The following is a 19,076-nucleotide window of genomic DNA, read 5'->3' on the forward strand; positions in this document are numbered from 1 at the left end:
TGATGGGATTCAAATCATATGGACATTTTTTCTTCCCTTTCTAGATTGTGAAATTCTTCTGTGCATGCCCTTGTCTTACACAGTATCATATCCATCCCCCCCCCCCCAAATCTGCAGCGTCTAGCACACTGAAATTTAGAACTGTCTACTGAAATACTGAAGTACTTCGTTTAATCCTACTTCAAACTGTTAACTCATCAGTTCAGCACATTTACCGATGTTTATGCCAGGTTCTGTGGTAAGCACTTCATAAACCTCCCTTCAGGCCTTAAAACAACTCTACAAAGTAGGTATTCCTGTGTACAGAAATTAAGTAAGTTGCCCAAAATGCACGGCTAGAAAGAGACAAATACTAGGCCATTCCAAGGGTCATATGCCCAGGCCACTGTTACTACCCCTTTCAACACAGTCCCTGTCCTCACAGACTTCCTAGTCTGGTAGGATAATGGTAACCATTTGCAATGCAATGTGATCAGTGCTAAAATAGTGGCTAGGTTCAAAGTGCTGAGAAAACAAGAAAGAGACCAAGGGTTTGGAGGACACAGGGAAGTTTAAGAGGTGACAACTGAAGAGGACTTTAAGGATAAATGGAAGTCCTATAGCAGAGAACACTGTTCTTTGACCTCATTAGAACCCTAATCTATTGACCTCTACTTTCTTCCAACCTGTTAGCCCTCTCCAGCTTGGACTCCATAGCCCATCATTTTAATAATACCCTGACCGCCCTTTAACCCTTGTCTTTACAGCTTGTAAAGACCCTTGTCTTTACAGCTTTACAGCCCTTGTCTTTACAGCTCACCTGTCTGGCATGAGTGAAGTATGGTTGCAGACAACAGAACCCGTGCTAGCTAAGATAAGCCAAAAGGGAGTTATCGCCAGGGATCATGTGGCTTACAAAATTACTTGAAGGGCTATGGGAGCAGGCTCTGTTAGAACTTACAGGAACAAGTCCTAACCCGCAAAATAAGTCTTCGCCATGATCAAGACAGTTATGGCTATCATTGCAGAAAGTCACTAAACCAGAAAGTTGGTGACTAAAGAGACATCAGCTCTGCTACGAAATTTGCCAGCAGAATTGGATGGCTCTCACCCTCTTTGTCTCCACATCTAACTCAGTTCCAAATTCAATTCTCACCTTAGGTGCAAAGGAGTCTACGAAATCATTTTTGGCATCTCAGAATTTTCAGTAAGAGAAGGCAATGTGCGCTGCCTTGTAAGAGGTAGAGGTAGAAACGTGCGCTGAGCAAGTCAAACCCACAGTCCTCACCACCATACCTTGGTATGTTTTCTGCATGCCGGCACAGAATAGCCTGATGTTGCTAGAAAAAAATTATGATCTCCAACCTTAAATCTGCAAGACAATTCTACATTCCTCTGGTCACACAATTCTCCCACAATCTACAACGTCTTTCACACCTTCTGCAATCTTCTCAAATCTCTGATCTCCTCTCACTCTAAGCATATGATCACATCACCTACTTTACAGAGAAAATAAAAGCCATGAGAAAGGAATTCATTTTATCAGTACCAAATATACAAACAGACTGTTCCTACTGCCTTCATTTCCTTCTTCCTTTCTATTCACTGGAGAAACTGTCCATCTTCCTAAGGTTGCTCTAACTGTACTTTGGATCCCATCCATTCCCACGTTTTCACAACACGATCAATGACCCAATTTCTCTCTCTCACTTTCTCCTTCGCCCTCTCAGTTGGATCCTTGGTGACCCCTCATCTCTTTCAGCTTCCACATCCTCTCCTCTCCTTTACAATCTTATGTATGAAAAATACTCTGTAGATTCACTGCCTCCATTTCCTTTCCTGAATCTCTGCCTCATATCTGGCTTCTGGTCTCATCACACCAACTCTCACGAAGGACACCATAAGCTCCATGATGATAAAGCCAACAGACATGTTTCAATTCTCATGTTATTTAAGTTCCAGGATTTCCTAAAAAAAAAATTTTAACGTTTTTTATTTATTTTTGAGACAGAGAGAGACAGAGCATGAACGGGGGAGGGTCAGAGAGAGGGAGACACAGAATCTGAAACAGGCTCCAGGCTCTGAGCTGTCAGCACAGAGCCTGACGCAGGGCTCGAAGTCACGGACCGCGAGATCATGACCTGAGCCGAAGTCGGCCGCTTAACCAACTGAGCCACCCAGGCGCCCCAAATCCCAGGATTTTCTAACACAGAAACTTTTTCTAACACAGAATCTTTTTTTTTTTAAAGATTTTATTTTTATGCAATCTCTACACCGAGTATGGGGCTCAAACTCTCAACCTCAAGATCAACAGTTGGCACACTCTACCGACTGGACCAGCCAGGCACCACTACACAGACCATTTCCTGCTGCTGAGGCAACATTCCTCTGGTCCTCCTCTATAGCTCTTGTGTTTCTCTTGTGGACTCATGCTTTCATTCTTGGCCATTACAAGTTGGGACCACTCAAGGTTCTCTTACCCACACTTACGGCTCATATTGTCACCTATATGCAATTATTCCCAAGTAAATGTTTCCCGAAAACTCGCTTCTGAGTTCCAAAGCCATATTTCAAACTGCCTCCTGGATATCATACCACCTCCCTCTTCTTCTTCCAAAAAAAGAACTACCCTGTTGCATAAGCCAGAAACCTAGGACCTGCAGTTTGATTTCTCTCCTTTCACTCCCTAAATCCAATCCATTGTTAAACCCTACTAATTTTACCTCCTATATATCTCTAGAAAACTGTCCAGTTCCTGCAGTTGCACAAATACCTCAGTCTTCATTGCTAATAGCTCTCACCCAAGTAGTCTATCTGTACCTATCTCTCCTCCTATCTGTTCATGCTACTGAGCTTGAGGGATCAAGCCACTCTCCCACCAGACCACCTCCCCCCTCCCCCATAAAAAACATCCAGTGGCTTCCCATCATTCTCACAGTAAGATTTCTGCACCTCTACCCCCCTCCGGCTGCATCCTGTACCAGACTCTCCTTCATCTCCTCTGTATTGGCCACAGTGGCCTCTTTTTGCCTTTTAGTCATTTGCCACAGGGCCCCTGCACATGCTGTTCTAGATGGAATATTCTGCCTTCCTCTCTTGATCTAAGTAATTAGAATTCTCCCTTTAGGTTACCAGTTCAGGCACCTTTTGTTCACAGATGCCTTTCTGCTTATTTTAGGCACGCATAACATCAGGCCCCTCTCTTAGGCAGCACTATTTTACAGTTCTTAGTGCGATCATTGTTTTACATGTTTGCACCACCAGACTCAAGCCCCTGAGGTCAGGGACCATGTTTGGTTCACAATGTACCCAAGGCTCTGCACAATAAGTATCAGTTGGACGATTAAGGAGGAGACCTGGTTCCCACGTATGAATCCAAAACTCAACAAGACCGTACTCAGGAGAAGCAGGCGTCAGACATTTCCCTCATCTCTGTTTCTCTGAGGCACAAGCAGGCCCTAGTACAAGGCTGCACCATCAGTGGTAGAAACAAGCCGGCCTCCTCAGCCATAGAGGAACCTGGTGGAGCTGGGAGACAGGCCTTTCCTCCCTGGGAGCGTCCGGCACAGGGTTCTACACTGCAGGCGCTGGACAAACAAGCCAGCCGTCGAGAGCCCCAGGCGGCCGCAAAGACCCCAACGATCTGCCCCAGCCTAGAAGCGGAACCCACGCTGCTACCTACCGGCGCGGCGAACTCCGGGCCCGCCTATGCCTCCTGCAAACCTTCAGCTGACAAGGGCCAGGCTCAGGCCACACAACCGAGGCGCCGCCTCCAAATGCCGCAGCCACCCACCCCCGACCTTCCTTCCACTTACTCGGTGTCAGCTCCGGGTCTCCCCGCCGCAGCATTGCGCGAAACGCCAAAACCCAGACCCACCCACAAGACACAGCGCGCCTAGGTGGGACTCCAGCTCTACCCACCAATCCTGGCATCGTACTCTCGTGACGCCAGGAAGAGCTGACCAATAAAAGAAGAGCGTTCAGGGGGCGGTGCAGAGGTGATTACTGGAGGCCGATTGGTTTCTCCAAGCCGGAAGTTCTGGGGGAAGAACTAAGTCGGAACCAATCGCGCGGTGCCTGAGCCTGTCGGCGCGGTCAGTGGCGGCGCTGAGAAGAGCGGTTGCCGCCATGATAGAACAGCAGAAGCGCAAGGGCCCAGAGTTGCCGCTGGTACCAGTCAAACGGCAGCGGCATGAGTTGCTGTTGGGAGCGGCGGGGTCGGGCCCCGGAGCCGGGCAGCAGCAGACGGCGCCGGGAGCTTTGCTGCAAGCGGTAAGTGAAGTAGGAGGCGGCCTTCGGCCCTCAGCTCATCCTTCATCTCCGAGAGCCCTGCACCGGGAGATCCCGCACTGCGGGGGCGGAACGAGAATCGCTACCTGCAGTTAAAGCAGAAAACACCGTAAACGCCGTCGACACCCCCCCCGCCCCCCACCCCCCCGCGGATGCTGCGTTCGTTAGCCCATTGGACTTCTGTTTTCAGCGTCTCGACCACCCTGTGGCGTGGCGTTAGAATTAGAGTTTAAGGACCTTGAACTCAAAACCAGGACCAGGGCTTTCTCATACTTAATCTCCCAGGGATCCGACATAGAGTCAACATTCAGAAAAGTTTGTAGAATGGATGGATGAATGAATGAGTGAATGAGGGGAGAAAGGAAATGAGTGACACCGACTCGCTTTGGGACTTCGGGCAAGTTGCTTTCCTCTTTACCTCTCAGCGCTAGTACTGTTACTAACAACAACCGAACAATAGCTAACATTCATCGAGTCCTTGTATTAAGTATTTTGTACATGAAAACTCTGTTAATCTTGGTAATAGCTAAAGAGGTAGGAACTGTTAGTATCCTGTTTTGTACACTCTTATCTGGTAAATGATAGAAACAGATTTTAAGCCCAGAATCCATGCTCCTAACTGCATTTCTTGTGAGATAGAGGTAATGATCACACCTCTCCTCCTGGACTATTAGGCTCAGATCAAGAAATACATGTGTGTGTCTCCTCTCTCAACCTCTCTGCCAGTCCATGAACAAATCGTGCTGGCACCCTCCTCAAAATATATCCCAAATTGCTACCACTTCTACCAACGCCATCACTAGCTCCTGGTCTAAGCCATGATCATCTCATCTGACAATTGCAGTGAGGGTCTAACTGGTATTCTTGTTTTCTGCTCTTGTCTGTTCAGTCTGTTCTCAGTCCAGCAGCCAGAGGAATCCTGCTAAATGTTAGATCACGTTACCCTCTGCTGCAGACTTTTGGTGGCTTTCCACTTCCCCCACAGTTAAACCCAAACCCTTACAGCCTTTTGCCCTCTTTCCCTTTACCGCTCAGATGTGCCAATTTTCCGTTGCTCACCCTGCTCCAGTCACACTGGCTTCCATGTTCTTGCCCCAAAGCCTTTTCATATGCTACGCTCTACTGGAGTGCTCTTCTTCAAAATACCCACATGGTTTACACACTCAGCTCTTCCAAATCTTTGTTCAGATACCACTTTATCAGTGAGGGCTTTCCTGACGACCCTGTTTTAAGTTGCAATTCACCATATGCATTAACCCACGTTGCTTTTTTTCCTCCATAGTACCTACCACCTGCCATCTGTTTTATTCGTTTTCTCTCTTCCTCCCTCCTCTTCCTCCTCCCCTCTAGAACACAAACTCCATTGTTTGTTTTTATTTTGTTCAGTACTGTTTTCCCAATGCCTAGAGAGTGTCTGGCACATAATATATTTTTTTTTAATAAATGCATAAACTGGAAATGACTGAAGAGGTTTGGGGATTACTGATAGTGTACTAGTTTTTCTCTCTGACAGGAGTATGAGGTTTTAGTGACTTGTCCAAGCCTAGGCTTAGTGTCGAGACCATAATCAAAACTACTTTCCCCAGTAATCTGTACCCTGCGGAGTTGTTGGGAAGGTCAGTTCACTCATTCATTCATTAAATGAGCTAGAGACTGGGAAAACAGTGTTGGATGACGCAAGCAGGGTCCCTGCACTCACAAACCTTTTGTAGTGGGGAAAAAAGGACAAGATACGTTAAAAATAAGATAAAATAAGGAAGGTAATTGCAGGTAGTGATAAGTGCTATGGGGAAATACAGTAGGACTAATCGAATGCAGAGGGGAGGTGTGGTGCTGCTTGAGTTTGAGTGATCAAAGAAACACTTTCTGAAGTGGAAACATTTGAAAGGAGCTAAACACAGGAAGATCTAAGGGAAGAAGATCCGATCAGGGACAACAACAAGGATAAAGATCCTGAAGCAGAAATGAGTTTAACATGTTTGAGCGATTAAAAGTTGGCTATGGGACGGGAGCAGAATGAGGGAGTAGTTAGAATAACAGGTTGACACTGGACACTTCAGCAGGACCGCGTCGCATTGGAGGCAGAAGTTCACGTGAGAAAAGTTGCTGTTCTCTAAATCAGAAGAAATCCACTCGATTATTGTTCCCCATGTCTTTTGCAGCCTCCTTTGCCTGTATGCAGTGACTACCCTGTACTTCTGTCTTTTGTTTAGGGACCTCCCAGGTGTTCCTCCCTTCAAGCTCCAATCATGCTTCTCTCAGGACATGAAGGGGAGGTGTACTGCTGCAAGTTTCATCCCAACGGATCCACCTTAGCATCTGCAGGATTCGATCGACTGATATGTAAGAGAGTTTTTGAAGCTGGAGTAATTGTTCTTTGCCAAATAGTGATTCTTTTTTTAAAACCTTCAGTGCCACAGAAGGTATCAGTCTGAGCTGGTCACATCACAAACTGCATGGCTAACATGCTGAAATAGTGTCATGAAAATGTTGAGTGATCTTGGGTATAGAACTCAAGGTCCATGTAGTACAGGAGGAATCATGTTACTACTTGGAAAGTGAGTTGTCCTAGTTTGAGGGTATCTTCCTCATGGAGGCAAATCTTGAGCTGATTTAGCCAGACAAGAGATCTAGGCATACCAGGTTAATGGAAGTAATGAGAGAGATAGCTTTTCCTTTTCCCAAAGGAAAGGAGGCCTTCCTCTTGATCCACTCATAGAATCCTAGCATGTGAAAAGAAGGAGGGGACATGGGGATCGTAAAGTGGCAACTCACTTGGATAATCTACCTGTACGTCATTAGGATCATACGGCATTTAGATTCTCAGCTGCTAGTTGGGAATACCCATTTTTCAGAAATAAGTAGAAAAAAATCACTTCAGAAGAGTCATGAGAAAAAACAAGAGAGAAAATACCAGAAACATCTGACTCTTTTATTCTGGCATCGTTTGTTGTATTGTGAGATTAAGTGAGTCCTTTAGCTCTTTGCTTATAAGATTGTACCTCAAGGTAGATGATAGCTGTCTTTGCTGTCTTGATGTAGGTATTCTAGTTCTGTGATCCTTCAACTTAACAGTGACCAAGCATCTGGAAGAGTTGGGAATCTTTGCAGAAGATTAATTAAGATCAATCCCTTAAATTGATGTGCTTAATTTCATCAAACAAAAAAATGGTTTATCAACAGAAAAATACCATATGTACATGCCTTAGTACATACAGAGGTGCTCCTTAATAATACTCCTCAAGCCCCATTCCTTGCTAGACCAAGCTGCCTGAGGACAGGAACTGTGTCTATTCGCTTATCTCATTTTACCCCAGCATCTGGCTTGTTACGGGTACATGGTACATGTGGAATGAGGAAATGTAGTATAAAGTCATTGCCATGTGCCCTTCAAGTCAGTTTGCAGCTTCTTGGGTTTTCTGTAAGTGCCATCATTTTGCAGTTCTCTTATACTCATAGCAGACATGTAGGAGTGAGTACCAATTTTTTTAACATTACAGCAGAAAACTTTCAGATTTAAAAAATTAGTTTTTTCAACCTTATGGAATATGAAAATATGGCATTACTTTTGTTTTAGTGTCAGGAAAATTGGTCCAGCTGGGAGAACCAATAGGGAGAATACTCCAAGGGAGTATAATTTCAAAACTGTCGTGATAAATTTAGAAGTACCTTTTCTGTGGCCAATGATGACTTTTCTTTTGCGTAGTAATGATCACAGAACCCCTGTCTCCCTGACAGTGCTGTGGAATGTCTATGGTGACTGTGATAACTATGCCACATTGAAGGGACACAGTGGGGCGGTGATGGAGCTGCATTATAATACCGATGGCAGGTGAGTAGTTCGCACAGTGGAATGACAGCTGCTTCTCCTACTAACTCGTCTCGGCATCCTTTCACATTGCATCCTTGAGTTTTCTCTCTCAGGAGACTATGCCGTCAAAAACTACTGCGTTTGGAGCAGCTACTTTATTCTCCTATCACTGTTAAGCCAAGTTTGGTGTTTCTTGCTCCGTGTATGCATTTATGAATACATCTCTATCACCTAACATCAACAGCTCAGGCAAATTTGTTTCTTTTTAAAACAAAACAAAATGTAATTTGCATATGCAGATATCAGTTATTTTTTTTTAATAAAAACAATAAAATGTTTCTTTTGAGAAATTCAAAAACATAAATGAAAAAATAGCCCATATTCCTATGACTCCAAAGATTATCACTGTTAATCTTATGATATGTTTTTCTCAAGTTTTTTTCCTTCTCGAAGCCATTTGTTTTTTCGTATACGTTAGAGCTTCATGTGTGATCTTTTCTGCTGCTTTTTTCCTTACTGTTATTCACCTATTGTACCTGTATCATAGTAGACATTTTATCATAAACATTTTAATGACCGCATAATTTTACAATAACCTAGGTAATATAAAAATGTGATCATCCAAAGTCATTTAATCCTATTAGGTATTTTAGTGAACATTCATTGTTTTATACCTCTGGCCTCTAAAATCTTAGGGTCCCGGAATCAACTGGTACATAACCTTGTATACATTTTCCCTGTTAGTATTTGAGTAAAGAGTGCCTTATGAAATCAATTATAACTTAGAAATCATTTTTGGAGACAAAGTAAAAACTTTACCGAGCCACCAGGTCAGGAATTGCTACAGCGTGTCTTCACTCTGCAGCAGGGAGTGATTAAACATTTCCAGATGGGAAAACGTCTAAAGTGTTGTCTATCTCAAAGGAGAAAAAGATTGAGAAAACTACTGGTATTAGGTTGTAATACATCATGGGGACTGACAGAAGGAAATTTATTTGACATTTCATAGAGTAGACCTTGTAACTGGGTCTAGAAAACCAACAGGATTTTGTTAGGGAGGGTGAAGCATTCCTGCATCATGTGTCAAACTGTCAGAGCACAACCTGTCAGTGGCCTTAAAGAGTGGCACGTTTTGGCAAGTGTTGTGTGTGTGGGGGGAGGGGGTGGTTGCCATTGGTTTTCTTCACTTATTTCTTTTTTTGTTCTTCTTGTAGTATGCTCTTCTCCGCATCCACAGATAAAACTGTGGCAGTATGGGACAGTGAGACAGGCGAGAGGGTTAAAAGGCTGAAAGGACATACTTCCTTTGTGAATTCCTGTTACCCAGCCAGGAGGGGCCCCCAGCTTGTCTGCACTGGCAGTGATGATGGTACAGTTAAGGTGGGTGTTGTCTGTCTGTCTGTTGCAGTTTCTAAGGTTACATAATGGGAACCTATCTTGCTTTCCACCTGTGCCATACACTCCTCTCCACAACTTTGCTTTAGCGGTCATTTCTCAAAACAGAGGCCTTTTAAAATAATACTTTTTTTTTTTTTTTTTTTAAATTTTTTTTTTTTTTAACATTTATTTATTTTTGAGACAGAGAGAGAGAGAACATGAACAGGGGAGGGGCAGAGAGAGAGGGAGACACAGAATCCGAAACAGGCTCCAGGCTCTGAGCTGTCAGCACAGAGCCCGACACAGGGCTCGAACTCACATGACTGCGAGGTCATGACCTGAGCCAAAGTCGGACGCTTAACCGACTGAGGCACCCCTAAAATAATACGTTTTAAGTATCCTCTAGAATAATAAATATTAGAACCATGTTGAACCATTGTGACATGAAACGACATGAATCACCCGAATTGGATTTTTGACTCAACTATTTACTTAATTATGTGATCTCAGGTAGTTCACTTTCCTGATCCTGTTTCTCAGTCTTTAGAACAGTGACCGTAATATACATGTCTTCCAAAGCTGTTGTAAAAGTATAGTCACTATATGAAAAGGTCAATATGTGGTTTAGTAACAGGGTCATTTATTTAGTCCAGTGATTTCCAACCTGTCTTCATATCAGACTCACCTGAAGAACCTGTTAAAAATACCCAGATTCTAGTTCAGTAGGTCTGGAGTGAGAATTTTGGGGGTTTTTGTTTTTGTTTTCTTAAATTTTTTTTTTAATCTTTATTTATTTTTGAGAGTGAGAGAGAGAAAGAGTGCGAGTGGGGGAGGAACAGAGAGAGAGGGAGACACAGAATCCAAAGCAGGCTCCAGGCTCCAGGCTCTAAGCGGTCAGCACAAAGCCCAACACGGGGCTCGAACTCACAAACCGTGAGATCATGACCTGAGCTGAAGTTGGACGCCCAACCAACTGAGACACCCAGGCGCCCCAAGGGAATTTTTGTTTTTAAATTAAGACATTTTTTTTAGAAGAGCTTTAGGTTGGCAGCAAAATTGAGGGGAAGATACAAAGATTTCCCATATACCCACTGCCCCCACATGCACAGCCTCCCCCATTTTCCCCCACCAGAGTGGTACATTTTTTTACAATTGATAAACCTACAGTGACACATTACAATCACTCAAAGTCCATAGTTTTTATTGGGGTTCACATTTAGTGTTATACATTTTGTGGTTTGGGACAAGCATATAATGACGTGTATCTATCACTGTGGTACATTTCGGAGTATTTTCCCTGCCTTGAAAATTGTCTGTGCTCCTTCTATTCATCCCTCCCACCCCTGGCAACCACTGATCTTTTTACTGTCTTCAGAGTTTTGCCTTTTTGAAATTGGCTTCTTTTACTTAGTAATATGCATTTAAGATTCTTTCATGTCTTTTCATGGCTTGATAGCTCATTTGTTTTTAGTGCCAAATAATATTCCATCATCTGGATGTAACCGTTTATCCATTCACCTACTAAAGGATATCTTGGTTGCTTCCAAGAGTAGGTAATGATGAATAAAGCTGCTGGAAACATCTATGTGCAAGTTTTTGTGTGGACCTAAGTTTTTCAACTCTCTTAGGTAAATGCTAAGGACCGTGATTGCTAGATCATATGGTAAGAGTATGTTTAGGTTTGTTTTTTTTTAATGTTTTTTTATTTTTGAGAGAGAGCACATGTGTGTTCAAGCGGGAGAAGGGCAGAGAGAGACGGAGACCCAGAATATGAAGCAGGCTCCAGGCCCTGAGCTGTCGGCACAGAGCCCAACGCAGGGCTCGAACTCCCGAGCCGTGAGATATTGACCTGAGCCGAAGTCAGACACTTAACCGACTGAGCCACCCAGGCACCTCTGAATGTGTTTAAGAAACCACCAATCTGGGGCACCTAGCTGGCTTAGTCAGTGGAGCGTGCAACTCTTGATCTCAGGGTTATAAATTTGAGCCCCACGTTGGGTGTACAGATTACTTAAAAATAAAATCTTAAAAAAAGGAAAGAAAGAAAGAAACCACCAATCTCTCTTCCCAAGTGTCTATACCATTTTACATTCCCACCAGCAATGAACGAGAGTCTCCATTGCGCCACATCATCATTTGGTGGTGTCATTGCTTCAGATTTTGGCTCTTCCAATAAGTATGTAGTGGTACCTCATTGTTGGTTTAATTTGCATTTTCGGGATGACATTTGATATGGAGCATCTTTTTATATGCATTTTGTTATCAGTGTATCTTCTTTGGTGAGATGTCTGCTATCTTTAACTCATTTTTTTTATCATGTTGTTTTCTTATTGTTGAGTTTTAAGAGTTCTTTGTACATTTTGGATAATAGTCCCTTATCAGATGTACAAATATTTTCTCCCTGTCTTGTGGCCTGTCTTCTCATTGTCTTGACATTGTCTTTAGCAGGCAGAAGTTTTTAATTTTTTTAAATTTTTAAAAAATGTTTGATTATTTTTGAGAGCATGAGAGCACACCAGCAGGGAAGGGGCAGAGAGAGGCGGGGACAGAGGATTCAAAGCAGGCTGCGTGCTGACAGCAGAGAGCCTAATGCAGGGCTCGAACTCATGAACCAGGAGATCATGACCTGGGCTAAAGTTGGGATGCTTAACCGACTGAGCCACCCAGGCACCCCCAGAAGTTTTTAATTTTAATGGAGTTCAGCTCATCAGTGTTTTATGGATTGTGCTTTGGTGTTGTATCTAAAAGTCTTTGCTATACCCAAGGTCGTCTATGTTTTCTTCTGTTACCTTCTCGGAGTTATATTTTACATTTTATATTAGATCTGTGATCCATTTTGAGTTGGTTTCTGTAAAAGGTGCAAGGTCTGTGTTTAGATGCATGTGTTTTCATGTGAATGTGCAGTTGTTCTAGTACCATTTGTTGTAGAAACTCTGTTTGCTCCATTGTGTTGCCTTTGCTCTTTTGTCAAAGATCAGTTGACTATATTTATGGGGTTCTACTTCTGGGCTCTCTATTCTCTTCCACTGATGTATTCTTTCCCCAGTACCACGCTGTCTTGATTACCGTAGCTTTATAGTAAGTCTTGAAGTCAGGTAGTATCAGTCCTCCTCCTCCATTCTTTTCCTATCGTGTTGGAAATCTTGGGTCTTTGTCTCTCCACATAAACATTAGAATCAATTTGTTGATTTCCACAACACATTTTGGTTGGGATTGCATTGAATTTATAAAGTTGAGAATGACAATATTGAGTTTTCCTATCCATGAACATGGAAAAACCATTTATTTAGTTCTTTGATTTTGTTCATCAGAGTTTTGTTTTTTGGGGGTTTTTTGTTTTGTTTTTTTAAACTATTTTTTTAAAGTTTACTTATTTATTTTGAGAGAGACAGTGTGAGCAGGGGAGAGGCAGAGAGAGAGAGAGAGAGAGATGGAGAGAGTGAATCCCAAGCAGGCTCCGTACTGCCAACGCAGAACCCTATATGGGACTGAAACCCACCAACGGTGAGATCATGACCCAAACCAAAAGTTGAACACTTAACTGACTGAGCCACCCAGGTGCCGCCATTCATCAGAGTTTTGAAGTTTCCTTCATTTGGATTGTACATATTTTGTTAAATCTATACCTAAATATTTCTCTTTTGTTTTGGGTGCTAATGTAAATGACATCGTGTTTTTTAAGAACCAGGATTTTTTTTTTTTAATGTTTATTGGGGCACTGGATTACTCAGTCAGTTGAGTGTCTGACTTTGGCTCAGGTCATGATCTTATGGTTTGTGGGTTTGAGCCCCATGTTGGACTCTGTGCTGATAGCTCAGAGCCTGGAGCTTGCCTCAGATTCTGTGTCTGCCTCTCTCTCTGCCCCTCCCCTGCTCACGCTGTGTCCCTTTCTGTCTCTCAAAAATGAATAAATGTTTAAAAAAATTTTTTCTTAAGTAAAATGTTTATTTTTGAAAGAGAAAGCATGAGGGTGGGGACAGAAGATCGGAAGTGGGCTCTGTGCTGACAGCAGAGAGCCCAATGTGGGACTTAACTCACGAATCGGAGACCATGACCTAGGCCAAAGTCGGATGCTTAACTGACTGATCCACCCAGGTGCCCCACGAACCAGGATTATTAAACATGTTCCTCAACATGATTTGATGTAGCAGGTCTGACATTTTGGAAGCCATTGATCTCATCCAGCATCCTCATTTTATTTTTTTATTATTGTTTTTATTTGAATATGGTGATACATAATGGTACATTAGATTCAGATGTACGACATAGTGATTCAACAAGTTTATACATCATGCTGTGTTCACCACTGCATCCTCGTTATCAAATGAGGAAAATGAGGCCTAAAAATAATTACTTATTTCAAGAGCACACAAGGACATACTACTCTAGTACCAACCATTTTTATTCTTTCTTTGGCACTAATTTGGTACTCTGGGAAGTATTTTAGTGATTAAACAAGGAGGGACTTGAAAGGAGTATATCCGAGAAACCACACTAACCTTGTGATTGTTGCTTTTTAAAATGAATTTGCTTTATTTTCATAATTAAAGTGGTGACACTGACATACTGAATCATCTGCTTGGAGATATTGTCCTACTAAATCATTTTTATGATAAACCCAGTCACTTGGGGCCTGGTGCTTAGCTAGGAAGAGAGTGTATGGCTTAGGAATGACTCCAAAGCCCAGAGCTCTTAATCTCCGTGTGCCATGGTTGGAGAGTCTGCTTTGTAAACTGATTCGCCAAAGGGCCTTTCAAAAGGTGGTAAGAGACGACAGGGCCCTAAGGAATTTTACCGAGGGCCTGCTCTATCAACATCTAGGAACTTACTCCTGTTTATTTTTGGCTTTCCTTCACCTTTTCTCTTACTTTCTTTCATTTTGCCTTTTCTTTACCTCTTTCCTCATGTTTGCCTTTCTGTCTCTCCTCGGCTTTTCTTTTTTCAACTACTCCTTTGTGAGTACATGTTTGTGTTTTCTGTCCTCCTTTCAGTTTCTTGCTTCTCTTCTCCTCTAATTAAACATGATTTGAAATAAATGTTTTAACTTTGTCACTCAAGCTAATATTTATCTTAGTGTGCAATATGTCACATCAACTAAAGGTGACTGTTTTTTAACCAATTCCTTATTCTTAATTTCAACATATTTTTTATAATTAATGCTTTGTCGAACAGCCTTTTACATATGCCTTTTAGTTAGTTATCAGGTTGGAATGCTTTTTTGATTATTTTCTGTTTTAGGTTTGTAGGTGTAGGAATTTAATAACCTCTGTTTCTCTAAGGGGGGAGCTTGTGTTACATTTGACGTATCAGGATTCGCAACAGAAGACGAAGCTTTCAGTAATGCTTACGTTTTCAGTCTAGAAATGGCATCCTGAGCATTGTCCATACTAGTAGTTTTTTCTGTTGTTTTTAACAATATTTCATACTGTTTTTCACAGTTTTTTCATATTGTTTTTAGCAATCTATTCTTTCTGGTAAAGTACTTAGAAAATCATTTTTATATCATATCATATGTTTAAGGCATATATATTACTATAGATGTGATATATATACACATACATATAAATACAAATTGTTACAATTCAGTTCTAGTGCCATTATGTAGACGAAGACACAGAAGGTTTTCAGGTTAGAGGTGGAGGTGTGGGCCATTGTGACCCAGAGTGGAGTATGAGGCCCAAGTAAGGTGAGGAGAGCATCCATGCAAGTTGGAGGCAGTCCATTGTAGGGAGATGGGGACTGAGAAGGGTGAGGAGGGCAACCACATAACACAGTGTCGGTAGCCCAGAATAGGGAATTGGAGCGGGGAGCAGCCCGGCATGGAGAGTTGGTACCCTAGCAGAGTAAAAGGGTCATCTATACGTTAGTGGAGTAGGGGGAAGTATGGGTGTCACAGCCTGAGCTGAGGGTGTCCACATAGTGTGGGAGCAGTTTGGGTAGGGAGTCTGGGACTGAGGCTAGCATTCCTGAGGAAAGGCAGCCTGGAGAGGGATATTAGAGCCAGAGCAGGGGGAAGGGGGTATTCATACAAAGGGATGACCCATATGGGATGAGGAGGGGTTCACATCAGATCAGCCCAGGATGGGAATCACAGTTCAAACAGGGAAGGAAGAGGAGAAGGGTAGAAAAGGATGTGGGAGATTGGTTACATTCAGGAAGCTTGATAAGTAAATATAGTAACGGGAGGCAGGTTTCTCATTGTCGGAGGAAGGAGTTACCAATGCAGGAGAGAGAACTAAAATGCCATCTTGTGTTGTTGGTATTGAACTGGAAGTGTCAGTGTGAACTGATAAACATTCAATGCATAAACAGGCGTAGAAGAAATAGGAGATGTAAATGGGTATTTACAGGTGTGTGTGTGCGCGCGCCTATGTATGCATACATTGGCAACTGTCCACTGAGAGGGTTTAGGAACAACGGTCCAAAAGCAATGAACACATCTACTGTGCAGGTCTTGGCCTTTAAACACCATTTTCCACTGAAGAAACCAGGGCTCCCTATTTCAGGACTGGGCAGGGAAAGTACCAGATGAACCTGGAACATCTTGTGCAGAAAGCTTGTCAAAAGAACATCTTAAATCAAATGATCAAACTGAACATTATTCATGATGGGACAAAACAAAATTGTGAGCCACTCAGTAAAATACAATGAAAATGCAGCATCACTTCAGTGATATTCCTGCCAAAGAGGCATAACTTGAATCTAATCATGAGGAAATATCAGACAAACCCAAATTGTGGGACATCCTACAAAACAACTGTCCTATAATTTTGAGAAGTGTCAAGGTCAAGGAAAGTCTGAGAAATTCTTCCAGGCTGAAGGAAACTAAAGAAACATAACTGCTAAATTCAACACATGATTCTGAACTGAATCTTTTCTATAAAAGGCATGTTGGAACAAGTGGTGAAACTTGAATGAAATCTGAGAACCGGTTGGTAGTGATGTGTTGGTGTTAATTTCTGCATTTTGATTGATTGTGCTGAAATTATACAGGATTGTATATGTTATAAGTATTATATATATTTTTATAGGACAAATACACTCAAGTATTTAGAAGTGATGGGACATTAGGTCAGCAGTTCTCAAATGATTCGGGCAACAAAAATGTTCTCTTTTACATCCAACTTTTTGTGTAAGTTTGTGAATATTTCAAAGTAAAATAGTCTTTTAAAAATGATGGTCATCTGGAACTAATATTCTAAAACATTTGAATCAGGGGCACCTGGCTGGCTCAGTCAGTGGAGCATTTGATTCTTGATTTCGGGGTTGTGAAGTTTAAGCCCCACGTTGAGTATAGAGATTACTTAAAATCTTTTAAAAAATTAAATATTTGAATCAAACTTTTTTTTTAAATATTTATTTATTTTGAGAGAGAGCACATATGCACATGCGAGTGGGAGGACCAGAGAGAGAGGATTCCAGGCATGCTCTGTGCTGTCAGCGCAGCCCAACGTGGGACTCGATCTCACGAACCTCAAGAACGTGACCTGAGCCGAAATCAAGAGTCAGACGCTTAACCCACTGAGCCACCCAGGCGCCCCTGAATCAAGCTTTAAATGACTACCATAGCTTTTAGGATAAAATCAAAGGTTGATTTGATCTGTGTAGAGATTATTAAGACAAAGATTGTACTAAATCTGGAAGAGATATGGAGAGGCTAGATTATCAAAGCCTTGAATTCCAAACTAATAGGTTTGGACATGATTCTGTAGCCAGAGGAATTAGTGAGCAGGGGTTAGGTACTGGTTCTCCAGGAGAGGGGTGAAGCACTCTTTTTGGACCATTTACCTGAGTAACCAAACCTAAGCCTTTTTAGGTTATGTTTTCATGAGTTTGCATTCCAAACCATGAGAATTGGAAGGAGGAATCCTTGTTGGCACAGAGATAACAACCCAGACTGCTTGTTTACCACAGATTTGAATGTAAACTTAAGGCCTTTCCTGAGATTCTGTGGCTGGTTCCTGTTTTTTAAGTATTTGTTTTGAGAGACAGAGAGCACAAGCTAGCAAGTGAGAGCACATGCACCAATAGGGGAGGAGCAGAGAGCAGTGGAGAGAGAAGATCCCAGACAGGCTCCGCCCTGTCAGCACAGAGCTCCACTGGGGGCTTGATCTCCCAAACCATAAGATTATGGACCCGTGAGAGTACGACCTGAGCCCCAATCAAGTGTCAGGTGCCCAGCTGACTGAGCCACCCAAGCGCCCCTAAAGATTTTAAGTAATCTCTACACCCAGTGTGGGGCCCAAGATCAACAGCCACATGCTCCACCGTCTTAGCCAGCCAGGCACCCATCTTTTTTTTTTTTTTTTTTTTTTTAATGACATGTGTGTAAAACTTGGGACACCATCACCCCAGTCTTTGTCATTTGAATGAAATGACCCACACTCTTAAAACATCATGGTTCACCTTACCAAGTCTGTCAGTCATTTGTTGCAACATCTCTAAGGTGCCTGGGTGGCTCATTAGGTTAAGCATCAGACTCTTGTTTTCAGCTCAGGTCATGATCCTGTGGTTCTCGAGTTTGAGCCCCAAGTTGGGCTCCACACTGGCAGTGCAGAGCCTGCTTGGGATTCTGTCTCCCTCTCTCCCCCTCCCCTACACACGCACACGTGTATTCTCTCCCTCTCCCACCCTCCCTCTCTCCCTCTCCCCCTGTCTCTCCAAGTAAATAAAAAAACTTTAAAAGAAAGGAAGGGGGGTCGCCTGGGTGGCTCGGTCGGTTGAGCGTCCAACTTCAGCACTGGTCATGGTCTCACAGTTTGTGAGTTCGAGCCCCACGTTGGGCTCTGTGCTAACAAACAGCTCAGAGCCTGGAGACTGCTTCACATTCTGTATCTCTCTCTCTCACCCTCCCCTGCTCATGCTCTGCCTCTCTCTGTCTCTCAAAAATAAATAAATGTTAAAAAAAATTTTTTTTTTAATAAAAGAAAGGAAAGAAACATCTCTAGGCCCTCCCTATTATCCACACTCTATAAATGCAGATCCATGTTGGGGTGCCTGGCTGGTTCAGTCAGTAGAGCATGTGACTCTTGATCCCAGGGTTGTGAGTTTGAGCCCCATGTTGGATGTAGAGATTACTCGAAAATAAAGTCTTTAAAAAAAAAATGTAGATCCGTGTTATATAAATTTATTTTTTAAAAATAGAGCCTAATTGTTTAGGGTATGGGATTCTAGAGTTGTTATACCTAATTTTTTTTTTTTAATGTTTATTTTATTTTTGAGAGAGAGAGCACGGGGGAAGGGCAGAGAGAGAGGGAGACAGAGGATCTGGAGTAGCCTTTGTGCTAACAGCAGAGAGCCTGATGGGACATCAAACTCACGAACTGTGAGATCACTACCTGAGCTGAAGCCAGATGCTTAACCAACTGAGCCACCCAGGTGTCTCGTTATACCTAATTTTTATCTACTATTACTATTTTTTTTAAGTGTTTATTTTGAGAGAGGGAGGGAGAGCACAAGTAGGGGAAGGGCAGAGAAAAAGGGAGAGAGAAAATCCCAAGCAGGCGCCCCACTGCCAGCACAGAGCCCAACTCGGGGCCTCATCACACGAACCGTAAGATCATGACCTGAGCTGAAATCAAGAGTCAGACACCGAACCAACTGAGCCACCCAGGCACCC

The 19,076-nt window shown here is 42.7% G+C and overlaps 2 protein-coding genes across 6 annotated transcripts in view; one reads left to right on the forward strand and one right to left on the reverse strand.

The window, feature by feature from the left end:
* ZCCHC17 (zinc finger CCHC-type containing 17) overlaps positions 1-3,889 on the reverse strand; it is a 60,925-nt gene extending 57,036 nt beyond the window's left edge. For 4 of the 5 annotated variants that reach the window (XM_060621910.3, XM_060621909.3, XM_060621914.3 and 1 more), the window contains exon 1: positions 3,795-3,889. The gene's annotated coding sequence lies outside the window, so the exon portion shown is untranslated. The other variant, XM_078452136.2, reaches the window with a different exon arrangement.
* A 171-nt stretch (positions 3,890-4,060) lies between these two features.
* SNRNP40 (small nuclear ribonucleoprotein U5 subunit 40) overlaps positions 4,061-19,076 on the forward strand; it is a 33,531-nt gene continuing 18,515 nt past the window's right edge. Inside the window, exons 1-4 of the mRNA XM_060621904.3 lie at positions 4,061-4,251; positions 6,483-6,612; positions 8,008-8,101; positions 9,295-9,460. Coding sequence (XP_060477887.1) covers positions 4,108-4,251; positions 6,483-6,612; positions 8,008-8,101; positions 9,295-9,460 — 534 coding nt within the window. The 5' untranslated portion in view covers positions 4,061-4,107. The remainder of the gene's footprint in view (positions 4,252-6,482; positions 6,613-8,007; positions 8,102-9,294; positions 9,461-19,076) is intronic.

Source organism: Panthera onca, chromosome C1, assembly GCF_046562875.1.
Source record: "Panthera onca isolate mPanOnc1 chromosome C1, mPanOnc1 haplotype 2, whole genome shotgun sequence".
Classification (NCBI taxonomy): Eukaryota; Metazoa; Chordata; class Mammalia; order Carnivora; family Felidae; genus Panthera; species Panthera onca.